The sequence below is a fragment of the Carassius carassius genome, chromosome 6, assembly GCF_963082965.1.
Source record: "Carassius carassius chromosome 6, fCarCar2.1, whole genome shotgun sequence".
NCBI classification, from domain to species: Eukaryota; Metazoa; Chordata; class Actinopteri; order Cypriniformes; family Cyprinidae; genus Carassius; species Carassius carassius.
In genome coordinates, this window is record NC_081760.1 from 18,857,804 (window position 1) to 18,876,375 (window position 18,572).

The 18,572-nt window shown below is 38.8% G+C and overlaps 1 protein-coding gene across 1 annotated transcript in view; it reads right to left on the reverse strand.

The window, feature by feature from the left end:
* dnajb14 (DnaJ heat shock protein family (Hsp40) member B14) overlaps window positions 1-18,572 on the reverse strand; it is a 100,936-nt gene that overhangs the window by 38,735 nt on the left and 43,629 nt on the right. Inside the window, exon 2 of the mRNA XM_059552361.1 lies at window positions 3,119-3,299. Coding sequence (XP_059408344.1) covers window positions 3,119-3,299 — 181 coding nt within the window. The remainder of the gene's footprint in view (window positions 1-3,118; window positions 3,300-18,572) is intronic.

The window sequence follows — 18,572 nt, forward strand, 5'->3', positions numbered from 1 at the left end:
AGACAATATACAAGATTACATTTAGCATTAACACATCAACAAGACATTTAGGTTAGGTTCTAATACATTTACATACAAACACATCAACGTAACGATATTCAACAACGATAATCACGGACAAGGGAGAACTAAATAGACCAGGTATTTAAACACACAGGTGATGAGGGAACTGGAGACAGGTGAGGATCAATCAATTAACTAAAACAAGAAAAGGAAGATGACCAAATAAGGAAACAAAAGTTCATAAACGTGACAGGTGGTTGAAATCACAATGCTGCGTGAACTCAACCAATCAGCATTTTTAGCGCCCCAAGTCCCGCCCCCAAAAGTTCTGGAACTTTGAAAAATACGACCTCACCAGAAGGGACTTTCTGAGGGGCATTCTTTTACCCGGAACTTTATTTAGTTCATGGTTCTTGCAGTGGAAACACACCAAGTACCAGCCCAAAGTCCCTAGTTCCAAGGTGTTTTTAGCAGGAGCATTGAAGAAATTGAATGAACAAATATAAAAATAAAATACTATATTAACTGATTCCTAAAGCAACTGTATTAAATTCCTTCAGTCAAGAGCAGTGAGTGATTTTTCTCTCTGTGTTTTGTTTTTATTAACGTTAAATAGTTCACCCAAAAAGAAAAATTCTGTCTCACTCAAAAGTTGATTTAAATCTGAATGATTTTCTTTCTTCTTCTGAACATAAATGCTATTTGAGGAATGTGGAAAACCAAACAGTTGCTGCTCCACAGTATATTTTGCTACTATCAAATTCAATGTGGATCAGCAACTTTTTGGTTACCCACTAGTGTTGGGCGATATGGTCATTTTTATAAATCGTCATATCATCAGCCTGTGAGATCAACGATACACGATATTATCGTGCATGGGTGGAGCGAGAGAGAGACTCTTTGTTCTTGTCATAGCATAACTATTTGGTGTTTTAAACCGCGCAGGTGCAAGAGAGTGAGCCTATGGAAACCCTAATAATTGAAAAATATACTTTCAAACATACTGCTAAACTAACGTTAAATATAAAAATACTGTATTTAAAACAGCTAGTTCATATATAGTCAGACGCAACTGTCATATCGCGTGTCCTGTGACAAATTTGCAGCATCTGCGCATAGAAGTTATCAGTCTAAATGTTCTGCAAAGTCAGTCAACGGTGAAAATCAATAATAGATTTCATCAAGTCCAAAAGTTTAACACTAATATTGGACATAAAAGAACTCACTAAATATAAAAGTATTCAAAACAGGTAAGTTCATATATTTGGAGTACAGTTGAATTGAACTAATGCATCAGTCATACATCGCTCCGACCCTGCGCCTCATGATGAGACCGACGCACCGCCACAGAAACAAGAATGAGATGCATTCTAACATAACTTTGGCATTAAACTCAGTTAGTGAGGGCTCGTTTAAAATATTGCACATATATAGGCCGTTCAGATTACTTGTTAAAGTGCAATGAAATACGTTATATCTGCAAACGATGTAAGTTTTGATAAGTTCAGCGAACTTATCATCCATAGTGGGATAAGTTCACTCTCCCGCCTTGTTATTATTTTGTCTTTACTTTATTTGTAACGCCAAGAAAGAGTTAATCTCTCATGCATGAGAAGAGCATGTTGCTGTGTACCAGACATTAAATGTGTGGGACACCAACTCCTCATTTTCTATCTCTTTCAATTCATGGATTTAACGAGTTATCAGAGTCAAAGTAACGCTTTGAGTCAAAGTAGTCAAAGTAACTTCTTCAGCGACTATCGTCTTTCACGCGCGTACATGCACATGTGTGTGTGTGCGTGCGTGTGTGTGAGAAATGCGGTGCTGAAGTGAAATAGCTGGGCAGTTTGATAGCCGAATTATAAAAGGCTGCCTAATAAAAAAAAAAAATATATATATATAATAGTTATTATTATTATTATTATTATTATTTAATACATTAATAGGAGAATGAGCCTAATATCGTCTTGACTATTGACAGAGACATCTGCTTATGTCGATATCTCTGACTGTCGTCAATACATGATTCTATCGTCTATCGGCACAAACCAAATTACCCACATTTTTCTAAATATCTTTTGTGTTGAGCAGAAGAAATAAATTAATACAGGTTTGGGACAATGTGACTGAGTAAATAATGACAGAAATGAAATTTTAGGGTGATCTATCCCTTGGTAGTAATGACAGTAGGCTCGAGGTTTAATAGGCCTACTGTCCCTTTAAGACCTGCATGCAACTAATATACAGACACGTAGGCCTATATATCACCAGTTCCTTCTCCCGCACCACTACGCCTTAATTCCGTGGCTAAAGTATTTCAGTATGTTTGAAATGTTATGTTCATAACATAGCCTATATTAAAAAAATAACCACATGCCAAACTAATAACATGATTATCAGCATTAATAGGTATAATTGCTGCATTCTGCTGTGCAAATTTTGTTTGTGATAAATATATCATTCTTGTCAGTTATTTTATCTACAGATAGATGCATTTCTTACAGATTTCAAAATCATTAAAAACCAGTAACGTGAATTCTTGCTGAATATGCAGTTATATTACGGGCCGTTGGCATGAATTGTATTCGTGATGAAGCGGTGCTGGAGCACTCTTGGAGCGAGTGAAAACCACGATGCTCTGACTTTTTAAAAAATCCGCTCCTAGCTCCAGTTAAAAACACACCGCTCCACTCACATACTCTGTTCGGGTGTATGTGGTGCTCAGAAAAAGCAAAGGTCAGACCAGCACGCGAATTAAACATTTAAAAGCACATGTAAATAATGAGAGAGTAACTCTTCCGCTGAGTTAACACTGCTGTGCATGCATGTGGTGTTGTACAGTATATGACAGTGCCAGAGGTGCCATCATGGAGACATTTTTATCGTCCATGATCAAAAATCATCAGATCGCACACCCCTAATTAAATCACAAAAAAAAAATTATTTGATGCCGACTTTGCTTTAAACTGCTTTAAGGTCCCTAAGGCAGTTAAAGGTCCCTAATGCCCCAAAACCTTGAAAAAATAAAAAAAATAACAATCATTGGGAAAATATTAGGTACCATCATCGTACTTTCTGTGCTTGGGCACCAATATTTATATACAAGATCACTTGCCTCTGTACCCCTTCTGCTTGCTCCTTGGTAAATCCTTTTGTTAAGTCTGCAGCTGCTGAGTCCTTTTTCTGTGACTCATGCCGGGTTTGGGATCTGGGGTCAGTTCCATTTGATGCCTTCCTACAAAATGCAGTGCTGTTCCCGGTCGAAGTACCATTCCTCAGCAAGGCTTCCAACAATACTGTCAATGAAAAACACAATTAACTAAATGCACAAATAGAAGATATGAATCCACATTTTTTCACTTCTTAGTATTTAAATAAATTTATGTTTCCATACATTTTCATTTTCAAATATTCGCACGGGATTAGTATCATTTGTAATAATTGAGGAGGTTGTCTTTGATCTTAATCCCATTTGAATTGGCCATGTCTGTCATTTGTAAAGTAAAAATTCCCCTGAAAATGACCTACCATATTTCACAGAATAATAATGACAGACACTAATCAATTATTGAATATCCTCTCCTTTTAATGTAAATGGGGTGGTAAATCCACAAAAGAGAACCAAAATATTGGCTAAATTGACAAAGGAAAAGGCTTATGTAGCCCTGCTACAGGAGACACACTTATTGGACGAGGAGCACAAAAAATTAAAGAGATGCCCATATAAGCATGTATTCTCCTCATCTTACAAGTCAGGATATCGAAGGGGGGTGGCAATCCTAATTTCCCACTAAACCCGCTATGAGCACTTATCTGAAAAGATAGATAAAGAAGGTCGATACTTATTGGTCAAGGGGAGAATTGATGGCTTACTGGTCACTATTCTTAACATATATGCACCACATGGGAGCGACTGGGTATTTTACAAACAATTATTTGAAATGATGACATCAGAAACCCAGGGAATGTTGATATGTGGAGGTGATATGAATATAAGATTATCCAAACTAGATTATATACAAATTTACCACAACAAAAATCACTCACCAGAAAGATAATCCGTATCATGACTGAAACTGGAGTTATTGATATCTGGAGAGACTTCTACCCCTCTGGTCCAGACTACATGCATTATTCTGCAGGCCACTCTACGTATTCTAGAATAGATTACTTTTTTACCTTTAGTAAAGACAGACACAGAATTAAAACGTGCAACATTGGCACAATTGATTTATCGGACCACTCTCCTGTACTTTTATCCATCTACACTAACAATAAACCTAAATCAACAATCTGGAGACTCAATTCAAGTATATTAAATGATCCTCAAATTAAAGAATAACTAAGAACTAAAATGTATTTATATTTTAAGGGAAAATGATAATGGAGAATTTACTTGATCCATTCTGTGGGATGCTTATTAAGCAGTATTAAGGAGGTAAGTAATTGCCTACACCACCTTGTAAAAAAAAAAACGAAGAAAGAAAAGAGAAACTTGAAAAGTTACAGATCAATCTTAAGGATTTACAAAAGCAGCATAAAACTCAGACAATATAATTTACAATTTATACTGAAGAAACTCAGAAAACGCTGTTATATATAAAGCAAGGATATTATGAGATGGGATAGATCTTACAAAATGGCTGGCATTTAAATTAAGAAAACAACAATCTGACAGCGCAGTTTACAAGATTAAACATCCAAAAACTGGATTAATACACCACGATATAGGAAAAATACAAGAGAGCTTTGAAACTTATTATAAAGACCTATACTCCCAGCCAAAGTTGGATAATGGCAATCTGATGGAACAATTCTTAGACTCACTGAACCTACCAAAAGTGACTGAACAAGAAAACAGCAATCTATTGAAGGAAATTAAAGATAACAAAATAAACGCAGCAATAAGTAGACTAAAAGGTCATAAGAGCCCAGGCACGGACGGCTTCACATCCAAATATTATAAGATGTTCAGAGAACAACTAACTCCAAGGCTACATGCAGTCTGTGACTGGGCCCTCAAAGGGGGAGATCATTATTATAAATTAAATATACAAAAAACTCAGGTTCTGACCTTTTACTTTGAACCTCCTAGAGAACTACAAAACAAATAATATAGCTGCAAGCAGCGATGGCGGGTTCAAGCCATCAGTGCAACGCTACCCTGGTGGCATCAGGTAAACTGTGCCCAGCGGGAAATAAAATATCTCCTTTTGAATTGGACTTTCAACTACATATATATATATATATATATATATATATATATATATATATATATATATATATATATATATATATATATATATATATATATATATACACACACACACACACCATGGTTTTTTGGACTATATGTCGCACCGGAGTATAAGTCGCATCAGTCCAAAAATACGTCATGATGAGGAAAAAAACATATATAAGTGGCACTGGACTAAAAGTCGCATTTATTTAGAACCAAGAACCAAGAGAAAATATTACCGTCTACAGCCGTGAGATGGCGCTCTATGCTGCTCAGTGTAGGCTACAGGAGCACTGAGTAGCATAGAGCGCCCTCTCGCGGCTGTAGAGGGTATTGTTTTCTCTTGGTTCATGTCTCTTAGTTCATTTCTCTTGGTTCATGTCAACTTAATTTTGATAAATAAGTCGCACCTGACTATAAGTCGCAGGACCCGCCAAACTATGAAAAAAAGTTATAGGACTTATAGTCCAGAAAATATGTATATATATGTATGTGTGTGTGTGTGTGTGTACTGGCTTTCCAATGCCGTTGATAATAGGAGTAAGCAAGTTTAAAACATGTAGAAACAGAGTCCATGCAGACGGATGTAGATGCATAACAAATGTCTTTCTTTATTACTTGAGCTCCATTTAACATGATCTCAAACTTCTTGTGGCCTCTCCTTGTTCACATGTACACATAAAGCCATACATTATGGACCGCATACAACTAGAATCCTCCTTGCGAGCTACTCTGCCGTATGCTCAAAAACTGTGCTTCCCAAATACCAATACACACACTTGTTGCTCAAGTTCTCTAATCAAACATAGCCACAGCACCACCCAGTGGACACAAAACCTTTACCATCCCTAAAATGGCTCCTACTATATACATATATATATATACAAAACATATTTTTCGGACTATAAGTCTCACCTGAGTATAATTCGCATCAGTCAAAAAATATGTCATGATGAGGAAAAAAACATATATAAGTCGCACTGGACTATAAGTCGCATTTATTTAGAACCAAGAACCAAGAGAAAACATTACCATCTACAGCCACGAGGGGGCGTTCTATGCTGCTCAGTGTAGGCTACAGTAGCACTGAGCAGCATAGAACGCCCTCTCGCGGCTGTAGACGGTAATGTTTTCTCTTGGTTCATTTCTCTTAGTTCATTTCTCTTGGTTCACGTCAAATTAATTTTGATAAATAAGTCGCACCTGACTAGAAGTCGCAGGACCAGCCAAACTATGAAAAAAAGTGCGACTTATAGTGTGGAAAGTATGGTATATATATATATATATATATATATATATATCAAATGAAATTCAAGTGTACGGTTTCCTATTATTGCATATTGAAATAAATATTTCTTTGTTCTGTATCAATCTGTGTTGTGTTTGTTTATTTTTATTTTTCTTATGAAGATAACTGACCCTTTACTCTCCTTTGCAAGAACAAGTTATTTATAGCTGTATTTATAAGCTGCTTACTAATGACTATTAATGTTGGGACAAGACTTTATAGAGCATGAACTGACTATTTAATAATGAGTGCAGCTATTATAAATTGTTACCAATGCATTTACTAATGTTAACAAATTAGACATTATTTTACAATGTTATCCAACCCTTAAATGATTTATAAGTGTTTTGTAATGATTTTATTGACCTATAAGCATTTGTGAAAGTTCTGCTTGCATTACAGCTTAGTCTTCATCTGTGAGCTGAACAGTTTTACTGTTATATCCATGAGATTATGTAAATTCAGATAAATAGCATGTCACAGGATGTCATAGGTCAGTGTCAAATGAGTTTGAAATTATTATTTGCAGCACAAATAAGGATTTTTAGGATTTTTAAAAATCCCTAAAACTGTCAGAAAAGGATAAGGCCTAAGAGATTTCTATGTGAGTGGCTAAATTTATTTTTGTTTTTATAATTTTAATACATAAACTATGAAATTATACAAAAATGTATAAAAAGTACAACAGTTATTGTTTTCCAATGTTTATTTATTTATTTGTATTTATTTATTTATTTATTTTTGGATTTACATAAAAAAAATTAGCCTACTTCATTCTAAACAGCTTGAATAAACCCGTTAATATTTATTATAGACCACTGTAACTGTCTATAATCTAACAAACAAGCTTATTATGAAAATAACAGTGTGTACAGCAGACAAACTGGACGATAAAGAAATTGCTAACAATAGTATAATAGAGTTTTAGGTTTTTAGGCGTTTAGATGCAGAAATGGACAAATCAAATGTAAAATAAAATGTTGTTGATTTAATTAAATATAGATTAATTCTTGTTAGAGCAAAATAATAATAATAATAATAATAAATATATTTATATATATAAAGATTAATCTTATATATATAGATTATTTATATATATATATATATATATATATAGTTTATATATATAGATATATATATAGATTGAAACTCAGTGTTCTGAGTTTCATGTAAATCTGAGCTTGTTACCTGCCTCACAATCACCATAACAGAATTCAAGTTTGACACGTTGCCATGGCAACACTACATTAGATATCAATATCTCCACAACAGATTTACATCGGCCGTGTTTTGTCATTATTCTGATGAAGTTTGAAGCAAATCAAGTAAAAATAAGATGCTGTATTCAAAGCATTTTGAAAATGATATTAACTGAATATCGACATGTAAATGTCTTCAGGCCAGGACTCTTACCAAACATGCAAAGTTTCGGGCAGATCAGACATCTCATGTTTAAATTAGTATAAAAAAAGTCATTTCCTGTTGCCAGCAGGTGGCGCTATACTTATGTTTGAATATTGGCCTTTAGTTGTGTTCAGGCCAGTACTCTTATAAAACATGTGATGTTTGGGTCAGATTGGGAAATGTATGAATTTAGTATGCACGAGTTACAACAACTTCCTGTTTCATAGTATTAATAGCATCATTTAGCACATAGTAAGTGTTGCTAGAATGTTTGAAAATAATTCTAGCATGATAAGCACACAATGGCATATTTTAATGTGTTGCAAATAGTGCATAAAAGTGTTAAACATGACACTTCCTGTTGCCAGCAAGTGGCGCTATGACTATAACCGAATATGGGCATGTTGATTTATTTAGGACATGACCCATGTCAAATGTGTGAACTTTGGGGCATATCGGACATTGCTTGCCTGAGTTACAGCAACATCCTTTTTCACTGCATTAGTAGCATGCTTTAGCACTTAGCTAAGTGTTGCTAGCATGTTTTAGTATGCTTCTAGAATGTTGCCAGCCTATTTAACACATGTTAATGCTTTTCATTATTTTGCAAGGAGTCCATAATAGTTTTAAAAATGCCACTTCCTGTTGCAAGCAGGTGGCACTATCATCGAATACGGGCATGTTGATGTATTCAGGACAGGACTCTTATCAAACTTGTTCAATTTGGGGCAGATTGGACACTGTATGCCTGAATTACAGTAACTTCCTAATTCACTGCAGTAATATGATGCTTTGGCATTTAGCTAAGTGTTGCTAACATGTTTTAGTATGTTTCTAGCATGCTGCCAGTGTATTTATCACTTGCTGGCACTTTTTAATATGTTGCTAGGAGTCCATAACAGTGTTACACATGACACTTCCTGTTACCAACAGGTGGCGCTATGACTATAACCAAATACGGGCATGTTGATGTGTTCAGTACAGGACTCTTGTCAAACATGTGAAGTTTGGGGCAGATTGGACGTTGCTAGCCTGAGTTACAGCAACTTCCTTTTTCACTGCCTTAGTAGAATGCTTGAACACTTTGCTAAGTGTTGCTAGCATGTTTTATTATGTTTCTAGCATGTTTCCAGCCTATTTAACACTTATTGACACTTTTTAATTTGTTCCTAGGAGTCCATAACAGTGTTAACCTTGTCACTTCCTGTTACCAGCAGGTGGCGCTATGACTATAACTGAATTTGGTCATGGGTGTTTGTTCAGAACAGAACACTTATCACACATGTGAAGATTGGGGAAGAGCGGACATTGCTTGCCTGAGTTACAGCAACTTCCTTTTCACTACATTAGTAGCATGCTTTAGCACTTAGCTAAGTGTTATCTAACATGTATTAGTATTTATCTAGTATGTTGCCAGCCTATTTAACACTTTTTGACACTTTTTAATATGTTCCTAGGAGTCTGTAATAGTGTTAACCATGTCACTTCCTGTTACCAGCAGGTGGCGCTATGACTATGACAGAATTTGGTCATGGGTGTTTGTTCAGGACAGAACACCTATCACACGTGTGAAGTTTGGGGAAGATCGGACATTGCTTGCCTGAGTTACAGCAACTTCCTTTTTCACTGCCTTAGTAGAATGCTTTAACACTTAGCTAAGTGTTGCTATCATGTTTTATTATGTTTCTAGTATGTTGCCAGCCAATTTAACACTTGTTGATGCTTTTTAATATGTTCCTAGGAGTCCATAACAGTGTTAACCTTGTCACTTCCTGTTACCAGCAGGTATGACTATAACTAAATTTGGTCTTGGGTGTTTGTTCAGAACAGAACACCTATCACACGTGTGAAGTTTGGGGAAGATCGGACATTGCTTGCTTGAGTTACAGCAACTTCCTGTTTCACGGCGAAACATCAAACTTTGTCAGGCCGCCAGGGACACACCCCTTGACGAAAACTCAAAACCTTCGCAATTTAACATCACAAAGGTCTTATGATGACCCTCACCATATTTGAAGATAATCAGATTAAAACTGTAGGAGGAGTTTGTCAAAGTACGAGGCATGGAAATGGCAAAAACTGCACAAAAATCATACAGGAAATTCAAAATAACTTACTTCCTGTTGGGTTTTGGATTTTGTACTAAAATACTTTTTTGAAGATAATGGTGTGTTACATGTGTGTACCAATTTTCATGAATGTACGTGAAACACAGCTCGTGGCGCACTCCGTTGAAATTTAACAGGTGGCGCTATCGAGCATTTTTGCCACACTTTTTGCCACTTCTGAACCCTAAATCTTTTGTAAACTTTCACCAGTTCTGATGCGTGTGCAAATGTTTGTGAGTTTTTGAGCATGTTTAGGCCCTCAAAAATGCGATTCATTTCGGATAGGAAGAAGAAGAATAAACGGAGCAATTCAGGCCAGGACTCTTACCTCGCACTACAGTGCTCGGGCCCTAATAATAAACGGAGCAATTCCATTAGGGTCCTCGCACTGCACTGCAGAAAATATTTCTAGCATGATTAGCGCACAATGGCTAATTTTACTGTGTTGCAAATAGTGCATAAAAGTGTTAAACATGACACGTCCTGATGCCAGCAGGTGGCGCAATGAATATAAGCGAATATGGGCATGTTGATGTATTCAGCAAAGGACCCTTGTCGAATGTGGAAGTCGTGGCCTAATGGTTAGAGAGTCGGACTCCCAATCGAAGGGTTGTGAGTTCGAGTCCCGGACCGGCAGGAATTGTGGGTGGGGGGAGTGCATGTACAGTTCTCTCTCCACCTTCAATACCACGACTTAGGTGCCCTTGAGCAAGGCATCGAACCCCCAACTGCTCCCCGGGCGCTGCAGCATAAATGGCTGCCCACTGCTCCGGGTGTGTGTTCACAGTGTGTGTGTGTGTTCACTGCTCTGTGTGTGTGCACTTCGGATGGGTTAAATGCAGAGCACAAATTCTGAGTATGGGTCACCATACTTGGCTGAATGTCACGTCACTTTCACTCATGTGTGAAGTTTGGGGCAGATCGGACATTGCTTACCTGAGTTATAGTTTTAGTATACTTCTAGAATCCATACCAGTCCATACCAGTTTTAAACATGCCACTTTCTGTTGCCAGCAGGTGGCACTATCATCAAATATGGGCATGTTGATGTGTTCAGGAGAGGACTCTTATTAAATTTATTCAAGTTGGGGCAGATTGGCCACTATATGCCTGAATTACAGTAACTTCCTGTTTCACTGAATTAATATGATGCTTTAGCCTTTAGCTAAGTGCTGCTAGCTTGCTTTAGTATGTTTCTAACATGTTGACAGTACATTTAACACTTGCTGACGCTTTTTAATATGTTGCTAGGAGTCCATAATAGTGTTACACATGACACTTCCTGTTGCCAGGAGATGGCGCCATGGCTATAACCAAATACAGACATGTTGATGTGTATAGGACAGGACTCTTGTCAAACGTATGAAGTTTGGGGCAGATCTGTTGCCAGTCCATAACAGTTTTAAACATGTCACTTCCTGTTGCCAGCAGGTGGCACTATCATCGAATACTGGCATATTGATGTGTTCAGGAGAGGACTCTTATTAAATTTGTTCAATTTGGGGCAGATTGGACATTATATGCCTGAATTGAAGTAACTTCCTGTTTCACTGCATTAGTAGCATGCTTTAGCACTTAGCTAAGTGTTGCTAGCATGTATTACTATGTATCTAGCATGTTGCCAGCCTATTTACTAGGGGTGTGCACGGATAGTCAAACATTCAAATATTCCTTCTGCTCTAATTATTCGATAATAAAAATGATATTCGAATTTCGCAAAAAAAAAAAGTTCACAATAAAAAATAAAAAAAGATCCCTTTTGATTTCTTACACATGTACCTAGGTCTGGAAACCCCAAACCTGACTTCAACTGCAGTTAAGTACCTGTTTAGGTTTCTGTTATTGTAAGCCAGAAAGGCACTGACAAGAAAACCAGATCTACCAGGTACTGATGAAAGGTACAACACTATAAACCAAATATATATATTGAGAGACTTACTATGACCTTAAGATTAGAAAATTTTATTGGTTCATGGTCGCAGTGAATTGTGTATATAAGAGTAATAAGAATGGATCTTGTCTGAGGTCTGAGCAGCGAGGGCAGATGACACAAAGTTGGACAACAGGCGAGAGAGGACTGAAATAAACTGTTGTTTGTTTGGTAGTTTGTTTGTAGCTTTGCGTAAATGAAGCACAATATGAGACTTTATCCACTTGTACCTAGTGTATATAGTTTTTTTTATTATAATTTTTTTATTTTTGGGATTTTTGTTTACATGCAATCACAAAAAGGTCAATATATATGTGAGGCAATTATAATCTTTTGTTTTCAGACCAAATGTCGCATTTGGAAAAGTGCATAATAAATAAGCATATATTGTTGTAACGGTATGAGTTGAACAAATGTTTGAAAGCATGTGTTTATTCAAAGTTCATTAATCAAAAACAAGAAAATGTTACCATTGATTATTAGTTTAATAATTTATATGTATCATTAATAATTCATACAAATTAATAAAATCTGGTTTGACTTAATTTTTCTGGATTCTGTACTTATATGATTTAATACAAATATAGTATCAAAAATAGTGGAAATGAAAATGCATACAAATTTAACAATTTAATTGATGTTTTAAAACCTTTATTCTTTTATATGTTTTCGCAAAGGGCTGCACAACAGATATTTACTAAATTAAAATGAGGGAAAAATTGTATTCCCTAATGTTTATGTAAATTAATATAATTATTTTAGAAGTAGGCTACATTATAGTACAATCGTAATTTCTGTCAATTTCTTCGAGTTAAAAAGCAGACTTTCATTTGGATGGGTTGTATTGAAGAGCTTTGAGTTTCAATGTATTTATTTTTGACAGTGGTTTTCTCAAATAAAATGATGAAATGATTATTAATTGTTCTCTCAGTGAAGCTCTCATTGTTTGTGTTCACGTCCTCAGATAGTGAGAAAGCAGGCACTGTTAAACATGGCACTTTAAGCTGACGCATTCTTGAGTATGAAGTACATGACAATGATGCTCATTCACAGAGCGACATGCAAAACAAACAGATTAGCCTATATATTTATATAGCAGTGCTTTTGTCATTTTACAGTTTTGTTTTTGATTTATTCATCAATCTATCAAATCGCACATTTTATGTGACATAGCTAGCTACTGTAAATTCATTTTCATGACTGGAATCTGTGCTTCACTCCGCATCACAGAAATCATAATACATTAACCTTAAATCATAAATGGGACACAGCTGTATCTGCACGGGATGATGATGATGTTCTGAATAGGTAAACACGTTCGATGCGTTTTCTCATTTTGCAGCCGCTTTCCACCCACAGTTTTTGCAAACTGTGTCTACCTTCAAGGACAAATAAGCATTCGTCTTTTCTATACAAAAATAATTCCCATACTAGTGCCAATTTTAACTCATATTTTGACGTGGGATAGAGATTAGAGATAACAGCCTCTGTCTCTGATGTTGTCTCCTCTGTACGTGTGGGTGGAGCAAGAGAACAGTTAGGGGCCATTCACATATCGCGTCTTTTGCGCACTCAAGTTCGTTATTTCAAATGTAGGCGCGTGGTATGCGCGCTCATAACGGAAGCAAAGCGCACGCGGTGCGACGCGCTCGTTTTGTTCCAGGTGCGTTCACACCACGTCGAGTTAAAAACATCTCAGCTTTTCAGAATGCCGCAAGCACACCGCAGGTCATGTAGCTTCCTCACCTTTTCCGTAACAACATTGAAAGCTCAGCCAAGATGAAGGAACAGCTGATCATAGCTGTATATGGATTGCCATTTTTTAATTAATTTAGTAGCAGAGCTACTGCAAGCAATTTTTAGTGCTTCAAATCCATTTATCCTTTGCTGAAATTTCCACGTCGTCATGGAGAGAGCAGGTCATGGTTGCATAGCAACGGCAGATGCCTCAAGAGCGCAAGTGCCCGAAGGAGTTTTTAGGTGCGATATGTGAACAGCCCCTTAGGTGGAAAGTTGTTGCCTAGGCGCAGGTGAGAATCTGTGTCTGTTATTTTCTCTCAATACCGTAGATAAGCATATGCACACAGTTGTAATGAAGAGGCTGAGGCAGAATGTGAATCCATTTGCAGGAGTTTATTAAAGGAAGATCTTACAATCAGAGTCGTGTAACCAGGCAGAGTGTCAATACCGTAAGGGCAGTCCGATCTTTCAACATACACAGGGGTTATCCAGTAGACAGAGACGAGTAGGCAGGCGAACAGGTCAAACACAAACATCAGTCCAATCAAGCAATAAATCCAAAAGGGGCAATCCAAGAGACGTGAACGAGGTAACAGGCAGAATCGTGATCAAACAGGCAGACAGAATACTCACAAGGAAAACGCTCGGTAAGGCAGGTAAACTGGCAATACTTCGCAGTGAAGTGACATGCTGACACAAGTTAAATAGTCCCAAACCGGAAATGACTATAGAAGCAGGGGGAGTGGTGAACAGTTAATACTCCGGTGAGGGCTCCCTCTGCTGGCGTGGCGTTACAGAATCCCCTTCCCTAGGAGTGCCTCCTGGCACTCGGCGCGGACGTCCCCGTGGTCGTGGCGCTGGTCGATCGGGTCTGGCTCGATGGAAGTCCGCCGTGAGAGACGGATCCAGAATGTCGCTGGTGGCTACCCATGACCTCTCCTCAGGTCCATAGCCCTCCCAGTCCACGAAATATTGGAGCTGACCCCTTCTCCTTCTCGAGTCCAGTTATTCCTTGACCTTGTAAGCCTGTGCTCCATCAATGTCCAGTGGCGGCGGTGGCTCTTGAGCCTCATGATTTGGGTCAGCATCCATGTGGACCGGTTTCAGCAGTGAGACATGGAAGGAGGGAGAGATAAGGTAGTTAGCAGGAAGCTCTAATTGGTACGTGACTTCATTGATTCTCTCCGACTAATCCAGTCATCCACAGCGGGGACTGATGATGGTTCGCTAGACCACGGGAACATAGGGGGTTGAAATCCGAGGACACACTGGAAAGGGGTCAAACCTGTTGATGAGTGAGTTAGCGAGTTCTGTGCATACTCTGCCCATGGGACGAATTCTGACCATCGATGCTGTTCTCTGCTGCAATATGACCCTAAGTATCTGCCTAATTCCTGATTCATTCTTTCCACCTGACCATTGGCTTGGGGATGATAACCAGAAGTGAGACTGACATTAATATCCAGTTGTTTGAAGAATGCTCTCCATACTTGGGATGTAAACTGAGTACCTCTGTCACTGACAGTATCCTCCGGTATTCCATAGTTCCTGAATACGTGGTGGAACATAGCCTGTGCCATCTCCATGAAGGTGGGGGAGTCCATTCAAGGGGACTAACCGGCAGGACTTGGAGAATCTGTCAATGATAACAAGGATTGTCGTGAAACCATGGGACAGCTGTGGTGTGGACTTCGCTGTTCTAGTATAATTAAACTTTATAGTTATTGTTGTTGTTATAGCTGTCATCCGTGCTGTAAACAGGCTTTAAGAATAAGCTGTTACATCAATCAGCCAATCATGACTTGTTGTATTAGAAATCACTTTAAAGATGGCTCTCTATGCCCATCATGTATGAAAGGCCTGCACTGGCTTCTGTACTGACCATTAAGCACAGCGGGTGCTGTTTCGTCTGGCAAAGGGGCAAGTTACGGTGCCAAGTTAATCAGGCAGTAAATCAGTAACAAAGTCTATTGATAGGTGAGACCAGGGACGTTGTGGAATGGGCAGAGGTTGCAGGAGTCCAGAGGGTAATTCCTTGGGGGTCTTAGATTGAGCACAAATCTGACAAGCTTTGACGTGATTAGTGACGTCCTTGGACATTGAAGGCCACCCGAATGAGTTACGTACCAGGTGTAGAGTGCGAGAGATACCTGGGTGGCCAGAGCTGACTGAGGAGTGGACCCACTGAATGACTCTGGGGCGCAGACTTTGTGGAACGTAATGGAGGTTAGGAGAGCAGTTGGTAGGAGCTGAATCTCCTCCATGATATCCCAAGTAATTGGGGCAATGGTTACTGATGGAGGAAGAATGTATTCTGGGGTTTTGTTGTCCATGAGGAGATCATACTGCCTGGATAGAGCATCTGCCTTACTGTTTTTGCTTCCTGGGCGTAAAGGTCACTGAGAATTGGAAGCGTGTGAAGAAGAGGGACCATCGAGCTTGGCGAGGGTTGAGTCGTTTTGCACTTTTAATGTACTCCAGGGGTCAGGGGTAAGTTGGGGTCAGGGTGCTTGAGGATAGGAGCTGTAGTAAATTTAACTTTTAAGATATTGAATGCTTGAGTAGCTTCCTCACTCCACCTGAGTTTGGAAGGTTTCCCCTTGAGAAGTGATGTCAGTGGTGCTCCAACCATGCTGTAGTTTCTAATGAACCTTCGGTAAAAGTTAGCAAATCCCAGGAATCTCTGAAGTTTCTTGATAGTGGAAGGTTGGGGCCATTACGTTACTGCCTTGACCTTAGCCCCGTCCATCTTAACGCCTTGATGATTAATGTGATAAACCAGGAATGATGTCTGCTTGACGTGAAACTCACTTTTCTCTGCCTTGACGTACAGGTGATTCTTCAGGAGCCGAGTGAGGACAGTCTTGACATGGTCAACGTGTTCTGCCTCAGATTTGGAGTAGATGAGAATGTCATCAATGTAAACAATTATGTACTGGTTAAGCAGGTCCCGGAAGATCTCGTTTATGAAGGACTGGAAGACAGCGGGTGCGTTGGCAAGTCCATACGGCATGACCTGATACTCATAGTGCCCTCTAGTGGTGAGGAAGGCAGTCTTCAAGGCCTGGTCCTCTCTCGTCCTTCACTGTCGTCGCTCCAGTTTTATATCCTTCCATCTCCTACATGGGACTCGAGACCGGTGGTGGGTCGCAGGTGTAGCTCATCTCCAATTACTCCAACGGCCTCACTCCTCGTTCCCACGTCCCTCGGCCCCGCCCCACACGTCACACATGGCATTGGGGAGTAAATCAATACTACAGTCCCAGGGACGATGAGGTGGTAGTTGTGTTGCCTTAGTTTTGCTAAAGACCTCTGCTAGGTCATCGTAACAGGGGGGAATATTGACAGTCTTGGTACTTGAAGGGCTTTCCACATTAGTGATACAGCAAGGCTGGGGCACTGACGAGAAACAGTTACTTTCACAGAAGACGGACCACTTGGTCAACTCACCCTGATGCCAGGACAAGACGGGGTCGTGAATGGACAGCCATGGGAATCCAAGGATGACTTCATGCTTAGGAGAGTAAACGACATAGAAGGACATGGACTCCTGGTGAAATAACCCCACTTGCAATGTAAGTGTTTTGGTTTGTTGAATTATTCCAGTTCCGATTGCTGTGTTGTTGATGGCTTTGATCTTAATGGGTGGGTTACATGGTTGGACGGGTAAGTTATACTTCTTGACGATATCTTCATGAATGAGATTTAATGCAGCTCCGGAGTCGATAATTGCTGTCAATGAGATGGACAGTTCTTCAGTTTTCAAGGTAAGGGGGAGTTTGAAGGATTGATTATTTGGTATTGACAAGTGTTCCATAGTGTTTCCTTGCGACATTTGGAGAAGTTGAGTTGATATATCCTTGCCCCCTGCGGGATATTCAAACACTTCTCGAAGTTGTTGCAGGAAATAGTCCAAGGATTGTCTGAATCTCATGTCAGTATCCCAAACAGCTGCAGCCCAGTCGATCGCCTTCCCAGACAACAAGGACATCATGACGGCACATTTCTTTTCGTCAAAGTTAAACTTGTCTTCCTGATTGTCTAAATAAATCTTCACTTGACGAACAAAGCCTCAACATCTATCAGCTGAACCATCAAATTTATCGGGTAGTGCAAAACTCACCGCTCTAGGCGTGGTTGATGGAAGTGACTGGATGTAACTCGTCAAGTGCTCGTTGACTGCTTGAAGTTTACTCAACTGATCTTGGTACCCCTTTAAGACTTCACTTTGATAAGCAAATGCCGCTTGCATGTTAGTAACTTCTACTGGATTCAGTTGAGGCGAAGTATTCTGTAACGAAGAGGCTGAGGCAGAATGTGAATCCATTTGCAGGAGTTTATTAAAGGAAGATCTTACAATCAGAGTCGTGTAACCAGGCAGTGTGTCAATACCGTAAGGGCAGTCCGATCTTTCAACATACACAGGGGTTATCCAGTAGACAGAGACGAGTAGGCAGGCGAACAGGTCAAACACAAACATCAGTCCAATCAAGCAATAAATCCAAAAGGGGCACTCCTATGCTTAGGTTGAGTCATTTTACTTTAATGGCAATGTGCAGGTCCTTTTCCAGGCTATAAAAGTGAAATAACTGAACATAAATGTTGGAGCCTGATAAAAATCCAAATTTTAGATGAAAATTTCAAATGGCACTTAGAGGCTTTTGCATCTGAACTCTTCATATATATATATATATATATATATATATATATATATATATATATATATATATAAGGGGTGTAACGATACGCGTATTCGTATTGAACCGTTCGGTACGAGGCTTTCGGTTCGGTACGCGGTACGCATTATGGACAGAACGGTTCGTTGGACTAATTAATTATAATTGGAAAATAAAAAAAATT